At 39.7% G+C, this 22264-nt stretch overlaps 2 protein-coding genes across 2 annotated transcripts; one reads left to right on the forward strand and one right to left on the reverse strand.

The window, feature by feature from the left end:
• The first annotated feature begins 269 nt into the window (after positions 1-269).
• On the forward strand, positions 270-11340 carry LOC146166990 (cilia- and flagella-associated protein 53-like). The gene is made up of 11 exons (XM_083383298.1): positions 270-443; positions 527-646; positions 1144-1253; positions 1495-1668; positions 3428-3637; positions 4502-4672; positions 5559-5751; positions 7128-7293; positions 8154-8256; positions 9643-9793; positions 10493-11340. The coding sequence occupies exons 1-11, from the start codon at positions 375-377 to the stop codon at positions 10580-10582; spliced, it is 1557 nt and encodes a 518-aa protein (XP_083239424.1). The 5' UTR covers positions 270-374; the 3' UTR covers positions 10583-11340.
• Positions 11298-18487, reverse strand: LOC146166991 (cholecystokinin receptor type A-like). Its single transcript, XM_083383297.1, has 7 exons — positions 18307-18487; positions 17394-17613; positions 16738-16914; positions 16091-16229; positions 14088-14563; positions 13022-13218; positions 11298-12536 (listed from the first exon to the last, which is right to left on the reverse strand). The coding sequence occupies exons 1-7, from the start codon at positions 18401-18403 to the stop codon at positions 11971-11973; spliced, it is 1872 nt and encodes a 623-aa protein (XP_083239423.1). The 5' UTR covers positions 18404-18487; the 3' UTR covers positions 11298-11970.
• Between the last annotated feature and the right edge of the window lie 3777 nt (positions 18488-22264).

A 22264-nucleotide genomic window follows, 5' to 3' on the forward strand; every position in this document is an offset into this window, starting at 1 on the left:
ACCCAATTTATTTACGGTTGTAAAAAAATTTTCAGTAATAATAAATAAAACACTGTACAAAATATGAAATAACATTTATCGTGCGATAAAGTAATATTTACTATTGTTGAAAGAAAAAAAATTGCTAATAAACTGTTAAGATGCCCCCATAGACATAATTCCTTCCAGCAACGCCACCTTGGGGTAGGAAATTACTATGGCAACGACGGTACAAAAGATTTGCTTGAGCAATTCTCTGCGCTGTTTTGTGTTTTCTAATTTGATTTGTGATGCCGGATATTAGTCTTTACGATAGCTAATTACGAGTCCGGTTTCGTGTCAGTCAAAACCGATACTTTCTACACTAATTAGGCGTCGAAAAGCGGCCAAGAAAGATGTTGACGACGCAAAGAACAAGACGTACCAGGGAACACACTGGCCCAACGCCGCACTCCGTCGCCATTGTAAGAACGAATCTAATATTTTAATTTTGCCTTGTAATATCCAATTGCTCGACTTCGTACAATAATTGATGTTTGTTATTTAGAGGGCAAAGATGCCGTCGGCAAAACTTCCCGAGCATCTCATTTTGGAAAGGCGCCGACAAGAAGATTTGCGTGAAGAAGCAATTCAGATCACAAAATACAATAAGATGTTCGATCTCAAGGTATACCTTTTTTTACTTGAATCTTATATATAAAACATACAGTGCAGAGTAAGCTACACAGTCAGTAAGATGCAGTTGGTGTGTAATTGCCACTACCTGTTTAAATTAAGGTTATTTTGTAAATAATTATTGGATAAATATTACAATAATAAAACTATTTAGGTCAAAAGCATGTTTTGAATTTCTATGACAATGCCAGTAAAACATACACATATTGTGCCAATTCATTGTTTTAAAGACAAATACCTTAATTGACAATAACATTTAAAAATGTTTTTTAATACAGGCAAAAGTCTGCTGAGCTATTATTATGCATTTTAATGCTCTTGTTTTGCCACTTGTAAACAAAAGAAGCCAATAAATGTTAAAATAATAATTTTTAATTTTAATACATGAGTAATGAATAAATATGTTTTGTAAGTTTTAAATGTATATATATTGATATTACATACACTGTAGATAAATCTATTAGCTTTGAATTTGACTTTATTTTGTAGAATGACTGGGAAAGAATTACAGACAAATCCATCCAGAAGAACACAATTCAACGCCGGGTGAAAGAAATAATGGAAAGAGGCAAACTTGATTTGGATGAAAGAAGACAAAGGTATGTTATGCCTGAGTATGATATTCTGCTGAAATAATTCAGCCTTAACACTGTTTAGGCATACGGTAAGAAGTACTTCCACTACTATTAATTTAAAGTTTCTAATATCTAGATAGCATTTCCTTAAAGCTAATTAGAGCAAATATATGTAACATTTTATTTATTTATTCATTTTTTATCATGTATTTCTGATCTAGACATTAAATTCGAAAATAAAAAAAGTCCTGCATCATGTATTTAGACTAAGAGAAAAGCTTGCACAAGAAGAAATGGAATATCTCGGTGAAATGGAAGCCAAGCAGGAAACTATTGAGGAGCGTCAAGACAAGATGTGTGCAAGGGCAAAAGTACTCAAGGAAAAGAGAGAAAAGGAACGACTATCAGTGGTCCAGGATAAACTTGATCAGCAGTGGAGGTAAATGGCAGAAAAATGATTTTTCTCACATTGTATTGAAGAGTTGTAAGCAACTCTTTTCAAAATAACTCAACTCTAAGTCATTTACAAGATAATGTAAATCCAAGTCATTTTCCAACAAAAAGCCTGAGGCCAAGTTTTAAAAATTGTGACCACGCTCCAATTTGACCAATATTTTGGAAAGCAAAAACTGCAAAAAAAAAAAGTCATTACAATACTGGTATAGTGTTATATAAATGAAGCAAGTGTTGGTTATTATACCTGTCTTTAGAAACAAGATCAAGGCAACAAAGCTTATTAGAAATAATTTTAGCAAATAATTGTTATACTTTTCTGGGAAGGCTGCACCTGCAAATGAATGTTCTTTGCTAAATAGACCGTTGATCAATCTTTTTTTAAAACCACTAAAGGAAAGATTTTTAGCATAGTCAGACTAGGTGTTTTTATAAACCTTACTCCAAAATTTAGTTTACAACATACCAAAAAAGTAACTTCTCTAGGTCTTATTTATTGCATCAAAATTTTATTGTTACCGGTCTTGTGGTCTTTCTGTAGGGACCATCATGATCTCTATTGCCTGTGGTAATTCACCATGTTGTAATGACTTTAGTTAACAATTTGACTGAAGTGCATTGAAGTCAGTAATGTTTTTAAATTACCTTATTTGGGTTAAGACTTTTAGTAAAATTGATTTGCTTAACTTTAAAGTCATTTCAACGAATAACTTCTTGGATTTTAAGTCATTTCTGAAAAAAAAGTGATTTAAATTTAGGTTCTAGTTGAATACATTTATGTAAAATAAAATGTATCAAAAGTTAACTGTCTATTTATTTCTTTTTTTGTGCTTGCTATGCAAAGAATCACTCAAAATGTATTACCAATTTAATAAATATTCGGCGAGTCTGCGATGGCTTTTCGGTGTACTATTGATACAGAAGCCGTAATCGTTGGTCATAAAGCAACTTCCGAGGGGCTAGATCACAGATGTTATTAAACACATATGTTTGTGTGTGTCTTTCATCAATTTAATAAAGTTGTATATCAAAATGTTTGAATAAAACTTGTTATTTTCAAATAACTTGTTTTCAACACTGATAATTAACTGTCTGGGAAGACAAATTCTGCTGTGTGTTTTAGATGTGGATGGTGCGTTTAATCAAAGCTATTTACAATTATTAAAACAACTGTTTATTATCGACCTATCAAAATTTTTCATGCTAGCAATTAGATCGATCTACCAAATTTGGGCTTACCTAAATTAAAAGCTAATGGGGATATGGTTGGTCCCACTTGCTAACATCACCACAGGCTTGTTTATATGTTCTTTCCAAACACGGATTTGATATCTCTAACAGACAGGTTAATCTTTACATAGCATGCATATTTTATTTTGATATGAAGTTTTGTTTTAAAGCAATGCCGATATAACGACAGAGATCATTCCTGCTGTGTCGTATCATTCACCTTCTTCTTGTGTCTGCTTATATGCTTCTGTATCTACTGTCCTCGTCAGACTGCCGGTCTCTGAGTAGTACAGTAGATACAGAAGCATATCAGCAGACACAGGACAAAGGCGAATGATACGACACAGTAGTTATGATCTCCGTCGTTATAAACGGACCTACAGAGTCACTACACCGATATAATTGGCTACAACTTTTAAGACTCGGACAACAGAATACACATACAGACAAACAGGCGGACTAGTCAATTCACAGTTTACTACCCAACCGAACCAACATTTTGTATCGCTTTGCAGGGAGCAATGCGAGGAGCTGCGAGGGGTGTTGTCACGCCGACACCAGGACGAGGTTTGCATCGACCGTATGAACCAGTTGGCAATAAAGTCCGACCTGGAGCGCAGGAGACAGGAAGAGGAACAGATGTACGCCAATCTCTGGGAAAAGGATCGTCTTGCCAAGGCTGCCCGCGAAGAGTCGGAGGCCCAGCAGCAGATCGAAAGAAACAGGTGAGCAGAGATGACGAATAGGTGGTGTTGCTTAATTTGTGCTGGTCATCCTGAGCAAGTGTGCTTGTTACTATGAACTTTTTATATTTTTTGCCACTTTTAGGAGTCTAGCTTCCCATTTCATTAAGCTTGCATCATTCGTCGACAAATTCAGTGTGTCTGCGATGGTCTTTTGGGTACTAATGATATGTAAGCCATAATCGTTGGTCAAAAAGCAGCTTTAGAGGGGCTAGATCACAGTTGTTAAACACATATGCATGTGTCTTTCATTGAGTAATAAAACCTATTGTGATGGTTTTAGCATAGCAAGAGTTGTTACACTTTTTTAGTATATTTATTTTTACTGTTTTTCGTCTCGCTAAAGAGCTGTATTAAAACTACATCAAACCAAGTTGTAGACATAATAATAGAATGAGAATATCAAAGCCCATACAGAAGTAGGTATCATTTTGATCGTTTCGAATAACTCTTTATTCATTTTGAAAATAAATATGATGTTGAAAATGAATAAAGAGTTATTCGAAACGTTCAAAATGATACCTACTTCTGTATGGGCTTTGATATTCTTATTACGTCTTACTACAACCTCCAGCCATTATGCTCCAAAGCATGAGAATGGTTGTTAATAATCATAATAGTATGAAATGGTTCATGTCGCATGTTCAGTATGTCATGCTGTGTGATCTTAATAGGTATTGCTTCTTGAACCGAGGTTGATTACATGACCATGTACGGATGTCAGATTGGTATAAAATTGTTTAGGTGCAAAATGGGTAAAAACACACAAGGTAACATTTTTTTTGTTTACCCTCTGTACTATCGAGCCTGTCTTGCCTTATAACAAACCCATTTTTTGCATCACAGGGCCATGGTTGAAACCCTACGAACGCAGAAAGCGTCGCTCGAGGCCAAACAGCAGGAGGAGAAACGCCTCATTGAAGAGGAGGCAAGGCTCCTCTCGGAGGAGAGGGAACTGCGGCAAATGGAGGAGGACAGAGCCGCACAGCAGAAGAGATTGCTCCAGCGGCAGCACAAGTAATAATAGTGATATAAACACAATGGGACTCTGATGGATGGAAACGAATGTCATGATTTTGTTAACTTATAACATAGAAACTAAAAAGTCAGTTTTGGACCACCGAGGCCTTTCTGACGCTCTAAACTAAACATTTGTGTGCTTCAGGGCAAAACAAACATAGGCCGATATATAAGAATTTTTCGTACTCCACAAAGTGTAATTATGTATTTGGTACCATAGCTTAACAATGAACCGTCTTTATACGTTAACTCCGAAAACTGAGTGGTGGTTCCGTTAGGGTTGGTCACGGTGAAACCTTTAACGTCAAAACACTTACGCATCTGTGTGTCAGATTGCATCATAGTGCCTTCCCGCCAAATATCATTGTCGTGAAAATGCCAAAACCACGCCAGAGAAGTCGTTTGGCGTAAAATATCGCCGGCCTCATAAATTTTCAATGAAAAATAGCCGTTTTGGGCGTATATAACGTCCCCGGATTTTATCCAAGGAAATTTGGGGGATCTTTGGAGTCCACAAATCTTAATATGTAGTCCACTGCTTAGTAATGATCAGCATTTTATGCATGAACTCAGAAAACTAAGTGGCGATTCTCGTCTGCGCTGAGCTGAGCTGGGCGTGAAATTGTTTTTATTACAGCTGCGCTGGGCTGAGCAAAGCCTAATTTGCATTTAAATTCTATTGTTTTGAGCTTTTCACGCTTTGCTAAACTCAAGCTCCACTCAGTCATAAAAAATACGTTTTGGAGCGATTTTCACGCTTTGTTAAACTCAAGCCCAGTGCAGCTACAGAAAAACGTTACGTTTTGGAGCGATTTTTACGCCCAGCTCAGCGCAGCTGTAGTGTAAACGCATATAGATAACACACATATATATGTGACATCAGGGCGTCTCTCGAGAAATCGATGAAGCTGAAACTGCAGCGTGAGGCGCAGGAGCGTCAGGAGGAACTCGCTCTTGACATGAAGATCCTCGAGCAGCTCCTGGAGGAATCAAGAAACGAGGCGCAGGAGATCGTACAGAAGAAGGCTCAGCGAAGAGACGAGGAGAAGAAGTACAGGGACTACCTCAAACTACAGGTAAACTAAATTGTGACCATGCTACAGAGCAGGGGACGGGACCTATGGCTTGCCAGCCATACATGGCTCTTTTGGCTTTTGTAACTTGACAACCGTCCTTATACATGACCAGGCAGTTGGTAAATATCATAATGCGCTTAAAGTGCACATTCGCACTTATTTTTCGTCCCCACCTGTTATTTTTTGTTATTGTATACAAAGTATTAAATCCATTGCACTATGGTCCACGCCCATTGACATATGAAGCGTGGAAGGAAAGCAGGGAAAAAGCGGTGAGATATTTCATTTGAATGATCAATCTGTTTAACACCATACAATGTCCATACATCGATTATTTGGTGGCGCCATATAGCTTTTTTGATAAAGAAATCTTATTCGCAGATAAATCTAAGCTATCATTCTAGCATGATTTGAACAAAACTGCACGCGGCCATGACCCTTTTCCAAACTTTAGGTATATTTTACTTATTTAAAACAAACAGTAGCGGTTTGTTTCGCGCTTCGCGTGAATCCTATTTGGCGATACGTGGTTGTTAGGCCGTTTGACGGAATCTCTTTCAAGAAGGCCCTGTTCGTATCATGACAGACGTATTCAAAGTTTTTTTTTGCGCCTTATATGTAGCAATGAAATAAGCAGTCCTATTCAAATCACTATTTTTACCAACCAAAACTAGATGTTAAACAATATAAATGGCACTCATATAAAATAACCAAAAGTATTCAACATTTGCTCCCTATAATCTAAAAAGGTTACCGAACCCTGCTACAGAGGGTCGTCGACTCGGATTAAATATGTAAACTCGGGATCCGCCAATTAGTAAACTCAATTTCGGACCCAACAGTTAAAGTTGAGAAAAAGTAACACCGCGAGCCGCTAGGACTGACAACCGAGGTCAGTTGATCGATTAAGGCAGTGGGGTCGCCGTTTAGTATTTGATAACGAAAAATTGTCACGAAAAAATCAATATGAACTGAAAGTTTAGCAACGGAAATAGCAAAATGTCAAAAATTCGTGTTTATAACGTTACCACTACGCTTGTTTTCGATCAATGTTTTTTTATATTTTTTTTATTAGTAATCGAACTCGTAGACAGTAAATGAAAAGCCAACTCGGGTTTGATTTGTTTTGTGTGGTTAAAAACTCGTAACCGGAGCAACTCAGAACTGTGCAAAAAAATCAAACTTAGTACAGAATAATTAAGCGTACTCGACATGAAGCAGTCATACCGATTCAAATATTTTCCATCTCGAACAATCATTCAGTCATGTACCGCGAATAACGTTTGACGCTATCAACAAACTTGGGGGGCAATTCGACCACTTAACAAAAAAATTCTACAAATAAAAAAATTCAACAAACGTTACCATGGCAACAGATGGAAGAGGAGGTACGTCGCGAGGAGGAACTGGTCCGTCTGGTGGACGCGGATGTTGCGGCCATGTGGTCCAAGAGGGTCAACCAGTGGCGCCTTGAGAAGGAGGCCAGGAACAGACTGATGCAGGACGTCATGAAAACCAGGAGGAAGCAGCTGCAGGAAAAGAGTAAGATCTTCTGAAGATAAATGGCGGTTTTAAACTGTTGTGCGCAAATTTTAACATCTTGTGGTAAACCAAGTAAATCTACATACTGTGATTCTATTTACGAAAAAACATACGCGGCTACGAAGGTTCAACATGGCAAATAGGTAAATATTTATATTTTTAATTTTACTATGGAAAGTGGGATGAAGTTTCACATGCTTGCTCGTATGCGTATTTGTTATACGATTAGGCTATTTTCCTTTTTTTTTACACAAACTTTATTGGCTTACAGTAGAGGTTGGCAAACTTTTTGTCGCGGCCCGAAATACTCTTTTCAGAGCTGTTGAAGGCTAAGAAAACAAGGAAATATCCATTTTTTTAAATGGCGTCAAAAGTTACGTCAACAATAAATTGTTAACAAACATGTTGTTCTTAAGCCAACTGGTGTGCAAATATGTAACTGGTGTGCAAATATGTCTAAAATTCAGTCTAATCCGCGTGTGGCGCGAAAAAGTGGTTTTGAGGCATATTAAACAGATTCGAATATTCTTTTAAAAAGGCTTTTATAGTCTCGTTTATTTTAATAGAAATTGGACTGTGTAGTTTGTGAGCTACACAAGGCAGCTTGCCATAGAATGCATATCGATTATATAGGTTTTAAGTAAAACAGATAAAGTGGAGATTTCGCGTCACACTTAACATTCTGTACAAAACGCAGTTTTTTTCTGTACAAAACGCAGAGAATCAATGCTTTAAACCTTTAAATTGTTTATTTGAATTGACCATTTTCTAAAATGAACAAAGCTATCGTTGGTTATTATAAATCATAACGTTTATATACTGTCCCTCATTTTAAAACAATGTTGTTGTTTACGCTCCAGTGCACATTCTGGCCGTCGAGCGCGAGGAACTGAAGCGTGACCGCGAAGAAGTGACGAAAGCGATCGAGGAGCACCACAAGATGGAGGAAGAGAGGATAGCGAGGTGAGGACCAATGACGTCATTATTCAAGGACTATAGATGGAGTACAGGACCTTGTGCTACCGTCTGTGCTACCGTCTGATCCTCTTTGAACTATTTATACTCAAATCAAACTATCAAGCTCATGTTGAACTAAGAATTTCGAAGGCTAGTTAACCGTGGCAAAGGGTAATAAATAGCTTCCGCTTTAGATAATTATAGGTTAACGTCAAGCATACATTTTTTAGAAAAAAAGTTCCTAAACAGCTGCTTCGATTAGCTTACCATGGCTGATGTTTTCAAAGTAGCATCCTATCTGCGCTGTAGTTTCAAAAAAGACATAATGCGTTGGCCTATTATCAGTCATCCAAAAAGTTGACTCAAAGGGATATTTGAAAGCTTAGCGTTCAGGACTATGTTCATTTAAATTATTAATTGGAACACTAACTGTTTAACTGTGTATCTACCACATAAGAGTCCAAAATTGACAAAAATACATTTGATAAAGTTCTTTTGAGCTCTGGATGACACAAAACGTGTTCTATAAGATAAAGCATCATTTTCTAGAAAACGTTCATAATCCAAGCATAATGTACAGCAGATAAGTTACACTCAGTAGGATTTAATACCCTTCCGCCACTACGCGATTATCGTAACTTAAAATTATCGTAACAAAAACGAAATATGCCAAAGGTTAATAACTTACCTTACATACACCCCAACTGTTGCCAGTTTTATGCAAAATTGTTTATCCCGCAAAACTTATCCAGCTCTTTCGTCGCTTCAACCACAAAACACAACAAAGTAGTTAAACTGCCGCGCACAGTACACGCGCCAATCTTCCTAACGCGAGCAATCACACAACACGAATTGTACCTGCAACGCTAAGCGCGCTTTAGGCGAGCAATAAAACGCAGCCTGCTTTGTACGACTTAAAACGCCGATAGTACCAATCAACAAGAAACAAAATTAAGTGCAGCCATCACTTTAAAAAGTGCGTTTCGCAGTGTTCCGGGCGTATAACTACATGATCAACATTTTTTTTTAAATCAGGGATCGCTATTAGAGTAAGAGTAATGGGTATAAACGGTTTGATTTTGGTATTTTCGTCCAAGTGCTGTCTATGTTGAAACTTTTCTAAATTTGCTTTAGCGCGAAGAACTTCAGTTACGGATACGATGCCTTCAGTTGTCTACCTACTACTATTTTTTAAATTAGCTTTAAAAGTAAAAATCATTGAGTTGGATCGCAAGTCATGACTGAAATTCCTATATTAATGTGGTATCGGACCAGTACCGATACAACCACTTGGCATCGGTATAGGCTCCGATCCGATGCTGTCGTACATCCCCATTTTTGCTAATGTATTTTTCCTATATAATTAAAAGACCACCGATTTGTGTTTTTCAGGACGAAGATGTTGAACAAGAACTACGAGCGCGATTTGCTTTCTCAGATCGAGCACGAGCAAGGAAGCAAGGAGGACAAGAGGAGAGAGGAGCTGAGGGAGTACGAGGCAGGATTGAACACCGAAGCTAAGTACCAGGAGAGGCTTAAGAACGTGAGTGCAATGTTGTCATACAATATGTTTAGGCTAAGGTTTCAAATACGTAAATTGCTGCATCACTCCAGTTGATGGGAAGTGACAGATTTTTGTTGCGGCTAATATAGAGTCTCGCGATCGACACAGACTCAGGGCCTAAACTACAATCCACATTGTGTTTTTTTGAACCTGCCCTTTTTTAAACACATCCACCGACACCCTCTATAACGGCCTCGCAAAAGTTTTTAAGTTGATTTTTTTTTTGTCGCTTGGGTTATTTAAAAAAAAATAGATTGACTTACGAGGCTTAAATGGTTACTTTAAAATTTATGAACTATTATTACACAATCTGTGTAATTGCACCCCAAGTTGAAGTCTATGAACTTTTTGTATATTTTGGCGTAGATAAAAAATAGTTAATGTTCTTCGCTGTTTTCTTGAATTTTGAAATGACTTTCAGATCTAAGACGTAAATAACTTAAGAAATTTTTTGCTGCTTAATCTTGTTTATGAAAACACCGCACAAACATAATCAATACTACACAAAGCTTTTACCAGGAATCCATGACTTGCTGTGAAAATTATAAATTTAGACCTTATAAACAAAGTACCTAAAATAATATGTTATTTTGTAAAGGACTCGGCGTGGAAAAAGTCGTTATCCTTTTTTAATCCCAGTAATAGTAAAATGATGCAATCAAACAACTTGTTTTCCAGGTCCTGTCAGCCGCCTCGTCCCACCAGAAAACCCATCCGATGCGGCGCCAGAAGCCCCAGCTCGAGATTGTCGGAAACGGAGTCAAGTAAACTCCAGCAACTTCAGATCGTAACACCTTGTTGTCGCGTCACTGTTTTGTCCCGATCTTATCGCAATAAAAACGCTATATATGACACCTTCCAGGTCCGCGATTTTATTTTCTTTTGCATGAAGAAAATTTTATGTGAAAATTTAAAGTTTGGACATCTAAGCTCGACAAAGGTTCAAAATCTGCTGTGATCGTTACAGTAGCGCGTATTTACACTCTTCCCTGGTTTGTTTTAATTTTTCCTGGATTATTTCCTGGATCAGCGCCGCGATTTTATTTCCTTTTGCATGACAACAAAACTCAACAAATTAAAAAACTTAAAATATGGACATCCAAGCCGCTCTATAGAACTTCAAAATCTGCTGTCATCGTTACAGTAGCGCGTATTTACACTTTTCCCTGGTTTGTTTTACTATTTCCTGTAATTTCTTTGTAGTCACTTTTTGTACGGGGCAACTAACAACTCCATGCGCGGACAACAAATGTCTTCGCGTTTATGCTTTTTTTGTTCAAATTCGCGTTTCTCCAGCAAATTGTAGAAGCAACAGAAACGCGAAATGTGACTTTGAGTATTTTTATTTTCAGAAGTTTTGTGTACATATGTCTTCAGGCGTTTACCCAATTGCCACCCGTAAGAAAATGTTCTTTTTCTGTTCTTGAAAATAAATATTTAATAACTCTGGCCTCGTTTGTCAAAACGAACCGCGTTGGATGAGATCTTGCATTTATAAGCACACATGCAACAACTGAAGATAGTTTGCAGACAACGTACCATGAACTGCATAGACACTGATGAAAAAACGCGACAGAACAACAATCATTTCCTGGCAATAAAAGCAAAACAAAGTATTCGGAAAATAGTTTAAGCACCGTCATTGCATAACAAAACATTTTGTGTTATTCGGGAAAAAATAAATACTAGTAGATGTTATGCTTATCTGTCTTTTTCAGCAACGGCACTTGACATAGGTAAAGTAAAATTATAAAGTTTTACTGGTCGTTACAAAAGAGAAAGCATATTCGTTTGATCAAATTGTGGTTTCAAACAGATGGCATTATTCCAACGTATTTTTAGCCGGCGGTCGAACCAAATTTAAAAAATAAGTTTCTTAGTTCTTTTCTGTTGAACGATAAACAGAACAATAAAATAGCGTAGCCAACATGAAAGGCGAATGAAGAAAATAAAAGTTAACAAGGGGTTGGTCTTTGAATATCGTTACAAACGCGTGACCAAATAAGGAAATATTGCCTAATCGGCATTAATAAACAAACATAAGTTAAAGCGTAAATAGCAAAATCTCAAAAAGAGGAATTAACAGGCGTTTCATGATTCACGGTATATTTGGTCTTGCATCTCACAAAAAAATCAACAAAATCAAACAGCTTCTCCTAAATCTCTGTGAAAGTCCTCGGCGCCATCGACCTGCTCCCTCTTCTCAGCTCCTCCTTAGCTCCGTTAAGAGATCCTCTCTTCCTAGAAGAGGAAGATGAAATCGTCCAGGATCTGATCTCGTTCCTGGCGAGCGCCACGCTCTCGATGTCAGAGAGTCGTCGCGGCGAGAGGGGGAGGACTTTCCTCCTCACGGTCGGAGGAATCACTTCCTCCTCCTCCGTGTTGATCCGCGAAAGAGTGCTCACCGTGTTCACTCCCGTTCTCTTGTCTCCATCTCCTCCGTACATCCGCTGCACCTTGATCCGGTCCATGAACTCGCGCTTGTGGTGCGTCGGCAGCGGCAGAGTGCCCGCGTCACAATGCAGGCTCTGTGACGTCACGGTGACGTGATCGCCGCCGCCGACGTCATCCATTACGAAAGAGGCGTTGTGCGCCGCCGTCAGCGAAGTTCGACGCGGCTCGTCGGGCGCAGTTCGCTGTAGCGAGTCGAGGTCGTGGAAGGATCGGTTGAGATCTAACGAGGATCTCAAATTGATCGTGGTGGGGAAAGTGACGATTCGCTCTGGATAAATGTATACATTTAAAATTGTTGTGCGCCCTAAACTTGTAAGTAAATCGTGCTAGTTGTGTGAAGCAAAGCACAAAAATTTTTATTTTAATTGTGTTTTGTCTATTCCAAGCTTTTCGAAAAGTTTAGTGAAGAAATTGGTTCGCCGAAGTTTCGTAGTTATAATTACGCCAAAGATTTGGGTCGCCGCTGTTTTCTTTAAATAGTTCAGACGGTAATTCCAAGTTTCATCATTTTTTTTAAGCGGTTGGTTGGTGCTTTATTGCTTAGCTGCGACATGGTTAAGTTAAGGTAAAGAGGTAGCACAAGCACAAACACGCGTAATTACGCCAAAGATTTGGGTCGCCGCAAAGATTTTGGGTCAGGAAGAACAAAATTACATTCATAGCTTGTCTTATCCAACGTTCAACTTGACAAACAAAACACAAGAAACACCCTTGTTTCCTAACTCAAAAATGTAATCAAAAATAATCGCTCACCTTTTTCACAAATTAAACTCGTGGTCCGTTTGATGCTAGCTCTCAATTTGTTTTGCCAAGGTCTGGCGCCTTGCGATTGTTTAACCGTGGTGGCGTGGCGACTGGCCAAGGTCGCTGATTGGCTGCTCTGGACCGCCTGGGTGAGGAAGCTTCTCGAACGTTCGTACGAACTCTCGCTCCCGAACCGGAACAGGTTTCTGCAAATACGAAAAAAATTAAATGAGGGGCCGTGGTGACATTTATTAGAATACAGCTCAACCATAGTTATGCTTGATATCATTCATTATGCAGTGTTAAGTTGTCGCCACGTAACGGTGTGACCTTTTTAACAAATAATCTAGCACTTTCACTCTGTTCAACGTGCATGGATAGCCTACTTTCTGCATAATGAGAATATTAGGAATCAAACCTCTAAAAGGCACCCTTTTTTATGTTTAAAACAATTCCGATCGCCTGTGATGAAGCAAAAAAGAACTTTTATCTTGCAATTCTAATTCCTACTGAGCAATGAAAATGTAACGTATGTCAACAGTAGAACAGGTGAAATAAAATGGGACGTACCTAAACATTAAGCTATCTGATTTCAATGCGCCTTTGCGCAAAGTGGTACTTCAATCGTCACACAAGTATGAGCTTATAAACAGGTGGATCAGTTATCATATAGCTTTCCAATATAGATTGAAACTAATCTCTACTTCGTGTAAAGCAGTGGTTCTTAAACTGGGATCCATGGACCCCTTCGGGGTACGAAAACTGATATTAGCGGTCCATGACGCCCTAATTAAATATTAGTGTATATTTGAAAAGTAATCCCTTTTTTTAAAGAAAAGTGTTTAATTAAAAATAAAATGTTTTTGCACTGAATGTATATTTAAAATCCATTTCGCTTTCACATTTTTTGGACCGGAACAGAAGATTTTATAAGTTTGTTTGTATTGTAAATCAATTTATCTCTAAAATTCCTTGGCTACACTTGTCCACGCGAAGCAAAAATAATTTTAGGGGTCTGTGTTGAAAAAAGTTTAAGAACCCCTGGTCTACAGACTCCAAGCCCCAATCAACTTACATGAAATGCGCTTTGAAGTTCTGCGTGAAGGCGCCATATAGCAGGGGATCCCAGACGCACGTGCTCATCGAAAGCCACGTGACGGTGAACTCGAGCCACTGTGACGTCACAGTCACCTGGCGGTACATCGAGAAACGGCGAAAGGCCAGGTAGAGCGCGTGTATGAAGTAGGGCAGCCAGGCCAGCACGTAAACGGTCAGAACGAGCACTATCGTCTGTGTAGCCTTGCTGTCCATCGTCGCGTGTCCGCTAGACGGCGCAAAGAGGTTGTAGCGTGACGAGAAAAATGACGTCAGGTTTCGTCTGAGCGGCGGCGTGGTCGCCCGCTGCTCTTCCACCGAGTTGACGTTGTTCCTGCTGCTGGAGTTGTTGTGGTTGTTGTTTTGATGCTGTTGGTTGACTTGCTGGTGCGCGGTGTTACTGAGCGAACGTTTCACCGTCGATTTCTTGTGCTTCATGGCTTGAGACTTGGTGACCTGAAGAGGGTAAAAATAACACGATTTAAAAGGTTTTACGGACAAAAATAAATAGTGCGATCTTCAACAAAAGGCGTTTTGTCCGATTCTAATAAAACCTGCTAAAAATAACTCAAACATAACCTGAATGATTAATCTTCTTGTTTTCATGAAGCAAAAATAGCCGTTTTTTAGGTCGCGTAACCGTGATACAGCCAGTGACCTATATTACCACGCAAATTAGAAGATAAACAAAAGCGGTCACTTTTTAGCGGCGAAAATGCTAGACACATACTGAACAAATCTTGTTAAATAAGACTAATTTGGAATCAGTGTTCCAACTTCTAACTGTAATTGGTTTTTAGTCTAAATCAGTGCTTCCAAGTTAGTGGGTCGCGACCCATTGGTCGGTCGCGCAGCTATTCCAGATAGGTCGCGAAGCATTTCGAAGTGTTACAGTTTCCTATTGAATCGGGAATTATTGCATTATCATAGCGTAACATTGCGTGTGAGCTTGTCTCCAATCAAGCCTCGACTTAATCTGATAATGTCCAATAAAATAGTATTTTACATGGGTACACATTGCTTGTTTTCTCATTAATTTGTTTTTCATTGGTTTGGTCATATCTCATATGGGTCGCACAAATTAAAAGCGGGTCGCGAATTGAAAAAGGTTGAAAAGCACTCGTCTAAATCTAAATATTCAGGTCATCCATGCTTTTCGCTTAACCCCGGGGAAGCCCATCTCCCATGAAAATGACGTAAACCGATTTGCGACAGTGCTGTACTCGACCTACAAGCTGTCGAGGAAGTGTGCATATGCGCCATTGTTCCCAAAGGTCGGAAGGCGACGGGGGAGGAAAGCGCATTCCTTTTGTTTCGTCATCACCCGTCGTGCTGGCATTACGTCAGAAGAAACCCGCAGACAGGGATATGGGTCATCGCTTTGTAGCGAAGATCGATAAGGCTCGTAAACGTCTATCCTCGCATTCGATACATGCGCGTCTCGTACGTAGAGGAATGCCCGGATTGCAAACGTATAGGAAATGCCCCTTTCGACAAGGCACTGAGACAAGCATTACACACCCAGCGGTTTCCTCGACACACTAAAGTTAAACGAAATATCAATTTTGGGAGATAAATGGTTTTCGATGTTGGAGCAGTTCACCACTACTTAATATCGGACTGTTCATATCCAAGCTGGCCTCAACGAAATTTGATAAAATTAGGCCAAAAGTTAAAACTGAAATAATTGCGTCAAGTTAAAAAGTGGTAAAACTGGCATCGAATAAAAACGTTCAGGCTAATGCTGTTTCGACCTTCAGGCTAATGCTGTTTATATTGGTCCATGAGGTAAACGAGCTTAGCACATCCTTTCCAGTAAGTTTCTATATTACATCGTTTAACCGCTAGAGTACAAATATTTTTTGTAATAAACATGTATGAAGACAGCAATGATTTTATAAAATCGACGGGTAATTGTTTGCACATTTCCCAAACAAAGTGCAAACTTCTGCGTTGGATATTCCTGCCTTTCAGTGAACCTACCTTGTAAATTAAGGCGTACGACCAGAACGTGGCAATGGCAGTCGTGATGTAAACAGAAGTGACGTAGAAGACGGAATAGATGAGCGCACTTCCGCCGCGCACCCAACTAATGCCGCAGATGTGGCCGTTCTCTGAATACCTGAATATCGAATTAAACCGGTGAGTTAATTTTTATTGGCATGCTAACGGTAAACTATTGTGACAAACTAACATACGTTTATACTTAAGTTTAATGCCCGTATAACGCACTGCGTGTAACCGGCAGGGAGCCAAGAAACAGGTACCACAAAATACACCTGAATTGGATTATTTTTCATTATGTTAGCTTTAAACTACAACTTCAATTGTAAAGGAATTTAATCCCTTTTTCGTAAAAAATTCTATTTTATTGTACACTGTGAATTATATTTCATACGCGATTGAGGTACATGTGTGTGGCTTTGGGTAGGTTAAAATGGAGAACTATTAGGGATAAATAGTGTGAATATTTAGTTCTCGGTTTGATGTCGCTAATTTTTTTTAATTGTTTCAAGCACAAGAGATGACACAAGCAGGGTCGGATTAAGCGTAGTGTAGGCCGAAGGCTGTTTTCGATAATTCTGTGCTTGATTAATCAGCTTCCGTTAATCAATTGTAAGAGTTTTTACCTATATCCTCCGATTCCTGTCAAGGGGAAGATGCAGGAGATCATGGAGGACCACCAGCAGAAGACGATCAGCTTCTTCGCAGTTCCTCTTCTCATCCTCTTGCTGAACGGCCGGCTGATCACGTGATATCGATCCATGGCGATGCCGGCCACAGAGAGGATCGATACAGTTCGAAAGCTGGGTGAAGGTGTAAGAAGAGTTTAATAAAAAGTGGAGCAAAGTTATTGAATCTTGCAAATATGGATCTTTACTTTTTCGTATTTTACCGATTCAAAACGCGGTAACAGGATAGGACACATTATATAACGAAAACGCATTTTTTAGAGTGATTTGCGCTGGAAACGGGTTTTTACAATTATTTTGTAAAATTGTAAACCGATTGCAAAAACATGTTTTTCCGACTGCTGTTTGAAGTTTTAGACTTAAATCGGTTGAAAACTTTCAGATTCGCTCCTGGAAACAACATGTAAGCTAGCAAGGATGATGGAAAAGCATTTTTCAAAGGTTTATTAATCGAAAAGGATAACAACACGTTTGATACAGGGCTCGTAATTTGACAGATTCGTAGACAAGCTATCTTGGTAGAAAAGCGCATGACCAAGAAGAGCGGACATGATAGCACCAAAAAAGGAAACACACTCTGCTATAGGGCTTACATCACTGTCAGGAAGCCATAAGCTTGGCAGAAGCCGTCTCCCAGCAACCATCCGTGCGCAGCCGTTGCCACGACAACGAAGGGAAGTGAAAAGAGGCAGGTGAGGAGCTGGCTGGCACAGAGGGAAACCACCCACATGTTGGTGATCGTTCGCAAACTCCGTTTCTTGTACACCAGCCAGATGATAGCGCTGTTAAGCACGATGCCAAAGACGAAAAGCACTGAATTATAAGGATATATTATAGAGCTTTGTCCCTGAAAAGCCGACATCGAATTATAAGCGCCATGAAGCTCAGGGGCGGGGAGTTCGGTTAATTATTTATTCAATAAACCAGCGTAAAAACATGCAAATAGCATGAAAATGTACACGTTTTTTCTTACTTAAAGCTTTATTGACCATTTGTACTTAACATTACCCATTTCAAATAACGTCAACTGCCCTAAAAAATTACCAGATTTTTATTACTAGCTTTACTTATGGTTGGAAACGTGGAAAATTCATATTGCCCGCAAAGTATGTTGTATTCAATTTTTGATCTTCAATTTGGAAAACAGAACGGATGTATTTTGGGTCAGTTTTATTTTTTTTTTGTGTAACATGCGGCGCATACAGCCTTTCACGGGTATAGTGGTCGCCCAAATCTAGCTGGTGAATTATTTGAAATTGAGTTTGAGTTCCGCTTTAACTTTTAAACGTGAAAGCTCAACCGACTTCAATTTCAATTACCCAATTTGCAGAGCGCAGCCGGTAAAGCGCAAAACCGCCAAATAGTTGTAGCTGCCCGTGCGTGCGTCACGACCCTGCAGAAAAATCCCGAGCATGAGCGCCGTAACTTAACCCTAGCGTCGATGCGGTTAGCCATTAGCGTTAGCGCGTAAAACCGTGGCTCCGACGAGATTCAAAGTTGACTTACGCGAGTACAGGAGGCACTGAACCGCGACCGAGGCCGCTGAAGTGTACCCGTCGTCATTGTCGTTCTTGTTTGGGGAGTCGCTAGAGTTGTTGAACATCGTGACCCATCAAAACAACAGGTCGCGCACCGGGGCTCTTTCGGTGTTTTTCAGTTTTTTAGTTACCTTGCATTCTAAGCGTACCTGAACCTGTTGAAATAGAGACGCGTTAGGTAGGCGTCAATCTCTTAACAAATCTACAAGAAAACGTTGCCACTGTTTTGGCCTGTCAGTTAGCTAACAGCATGTTTTACCATCGGGATAGTTGACATGTTTCATTTACCCTGCTATTTGCAAACTCAATTAGAGGAGTAATTTGGGCACATTGCCTTGTGGCTCAGACACTATAATGTTCTTTCGAAAATATAAGCATTTTCAAGAACTTTGAAGTTTGCCGGGTTCGCCATTTTAAAGTCTCATCAGGTTTATCATAATTGCTTAGCATTTGGCTTACTCAGTTTAAAAACCAGCTCTTGCCTTATACCAAAAGTTCTTTTTTATTGTACAGGCACAACGTCGCATTTGAGATATTAATAAGGCACTGTCTTTCTAAGTGTTCGTGGAGTGCCTCAAGTGCCCTTCGAGCATTTCATTTTTAGTAAACGTAGGGCGAATCCTTGAATGCAAAAATAAAATGATGAGGGTGAAAATATTCCTAATCGTTCAATTGTGGGCTCTGGCGTTCTCAGTTGACTTAGCTTGTTTAGCACAGCGTAAAAAATGTGTTCGTCGAACTGAACATAACAGACATCTCATGCTCCATTATCGTGTGCTGCTAACAATTGCTTCATCTGTTCTCTAACATACCTTAAAAGCGTTTGCTGTGGTTAATCATGACCTAATATAAATTTTGAATAATCATGATCTATACGCCAGGATTTAACTGACAAATCCACTTTAAGCTGTATTAAAATCAATTCACTGTAGAAAGTGATTGCCATCCACATGTACATCAGACATAACAGCTTAACCACAGGGTTTCGGGTCCTGATGTGCCCTGTTTATTTCATTATATAAAGCACATGTACAAGCTTCACCGTGCAGCTAGCAAGGTTGACAGCTTCTCTGATCTTTCTGTCTATTTCACCAAGATCACGATGCTCAAATACTTTAGAAGGCCAAGTAGTGAAAGACTTAATCCTTCCTAATTGCCTTTTGTCGGCGATTAACCGTTGCTAACGGGTTACAAGACGCGAAATCGAGTGTTTCCGCCTGTATAGCAACCGACCGCTCGCACAAAACAACAGTGAACTGTGTTCTACAGAGATGTTTCAAGAGCCCTTGGTGACGGGTCATAAATGGCCGGTTGACATGGCCGCTTTGCGAAACGTCGGGCTCCCTTTTCAGGCCATTCATTTCTGCCTTGTTTTATCACCCTTGACATATGGCATTGTCCGTTTAAAAACGTTCAGGGTTTTTTGACAAGGCGAGCAACTACGCAAAGGAGCGGCACAATGGGACAATTTGCATTGTTAAAATTGCTTATCGCTGACTTAAAAAATAAGTTATCCCACACTCAATTAAGCGACATGACAAAACGCACAAACAAGTACAAGCTACATTCTATTGTTATTAAGTATGTAATTCCCAACGCAGCCTGAAAAATATTCGTGCTCACTAAAACAAACCACTGCTCAAGAGGATTTTTTTTTAGTGGAAGCATTTTTGCAATCCATTTTTGTCTTCGAAAGTGGAAAGAAAAACTCTTTGTTTAAAAATGACCATGTTGAAATGGCTTTTAGGGTTTTTAGGCCCGGGTGCGTGGGCTGATAGCGATATTCGAAATACTGAAGAGCTACTCGTTTTGACTTATGTGTCACGGCGGCGCGTTGGCGAATTCAAGTGAAAGCTGCCGTGGAGAGCGGCGACAAGGACGTCCAGCCGGACCTACGCAGCACGCTGTACACGTCATTGAACTCACATACGTCATGAAATGTTGAGTGACAAACGCAGGGTTGCTCAAGTCCCGCCGAATTTCGCAACAAATAGATAAATGGTGCAAGTTTGACAAAAACAAAAAATGGTGCAAGTTTGACAAAAAAGCTGACTGTTTATAGTTGTGCAACGCTGATTTTATAAAACATCCGCCAAACGTTAGGCTTGTGCTCAATGTGGGAAACAGTCTTCTCTTACTTAAACAAATACCTACTATACGATTTAAGATAATGGTGCGAAGCCTTTTGGCTGAACCGTAAGGCTGTCGAGATAGAACAAATTGCAACTCTGTTTTACATCAATAATTTATATACCAATATGTATTCCAAGCAGCAATTTTTGGCTGCACCTAAATAGGCGTTTCTGACGAAACAGGTTGATACCTCAAGTGAATTGGAATCGACATAATTTGCACTGTCGCACCATGATTAGGTGTATATATTTGTAAACCCTAAATTAGAGGAATATTGCACGCTTTTATTTCCCACTTTTTCAAGAATTTCTCTTTTTGTTGTTCTGTCATTCGTTTCACTTATGTCTACGATTTTTCGTAGTTTTTGTTGTCACCTCGCGCCAGTATTATTTTATCGACTTTACTGTTTCCTGTTCAGTATCTAAGCACCTCACAAATACAGGCAGAAGTCGCGCATGCATGTAACAAAGCTGTTTTCAGCTTGCTTGTATTCTTTAAAGGATTTTAACATTTTGTCGTTCGATAGTCGCATTCCAGATAAGGTACAACAAGATGTAACCGTAAAGCCGTTAGGCCGAGCAGCGGATACGGTCCCTTCAATAAAATAGAAGATTCCGATTGCTGGTTAACTTAGGTTGCTTTGAGTAATGCGTAAAAATTTCTGATTGATATCTTGTTTACTTCCGGAGATATTTCTCTAAGAATTTCGAGCTGCGTACTCCCCTTTGGTGTAGTATAGCGTCTAAATTGATTACGTGACTAAAGGCTTTTACTTTTTGAGGTAAAGCATTTTAGATGAACAAAAAACAGCATCTGATCCCTAAGTGGGGCCACACACGGAGCTCAAAGGCCGCCCGTACCGTACATTTGGCGATTACGTAGTGATTGCAACATTTATCACCTTCCACACAGGATATAGCAGCAGCCCTATCGCAAAGCGCCACCACAAATTCGCCTGTTTTATGTCGCGTCTCCGCAGTTAACGCCCCTGCTAGCTGTCTCAGGATGCTTGCGGGTAAAAAGGCAAGCCGCAAAGCAAAAATAAAACTCTAAACCTGTCGATCTGGCGCTTTATTAGTCTTTCGTGTTACCGCCATTTCCTTCAGTGCCAAATTTGTTTTGGGAACCAATGCTCTGGTGTGAGACCCACAACTATTACTGAACAGATTTTTATCGCTCTGTTTTATTTAAACTCGACACAAAGCTAAATTTGTTTCTATCAATAAATTGTGAAGTATATACGCAAGAAAGGTGTAAGTTTCTATGCCGGCGACATGTCAAGCCTGATGATGTCACTGGCCGGGTTTTGGGCAACCATTTCCCGCCAAAGATATCTGGCGGAAAGAGACTTAAATGCAGTCGACTTTTCAAAAAAGCTCATTGCTGAAGTAGCGCTTTAATCTAACCCCACCTTTACGCATTCCTTAACCTTGCCGAAACCACTTTGCCTTTACTTTCGAAACCTAACAGATTGGCGTCTGACATGCACTGCTTCTCGCCTGACAACAAAGCGCCTTAGGAATGTCACGGACAAGACTCAGCATCTGCCTCTTTGCATTCTCGTGCCGGTCGAGCAGATCAGTCAAGAACAAAACGGCCAACGAAAGGCAGACAGCTGTTTCTGAAGGTCCGTGGGTCGACTAATGGGCCCTGGGAAGCTTGCAATAGAGAAAACAACAACGGGGATTTGCCTGTTTTTCTCCCGACATCGGCGCCCGGATTTTTTTGCGAGCGGCGCGGGTCGCACCATGTCGCTACGCGGGCGACGCTGTTTGACTTGGCTGGATCTGACT

The sequence above is a fragment of the Ascidiella aspersa genome, chromosome 1 (genome assembly GCF_963924565.1).
Source record: "Ascidiella aspersa chromosome 1, kaAscAspe10.2, whole genome shotgun sequence".
NCBI classification, from domain to species: Eukaryota; Metazoa; Chordata; class Ascidiacea; order Phlebobranchia; family Ascidiidae; genus Ascidiella; species Ascidiella aspersa.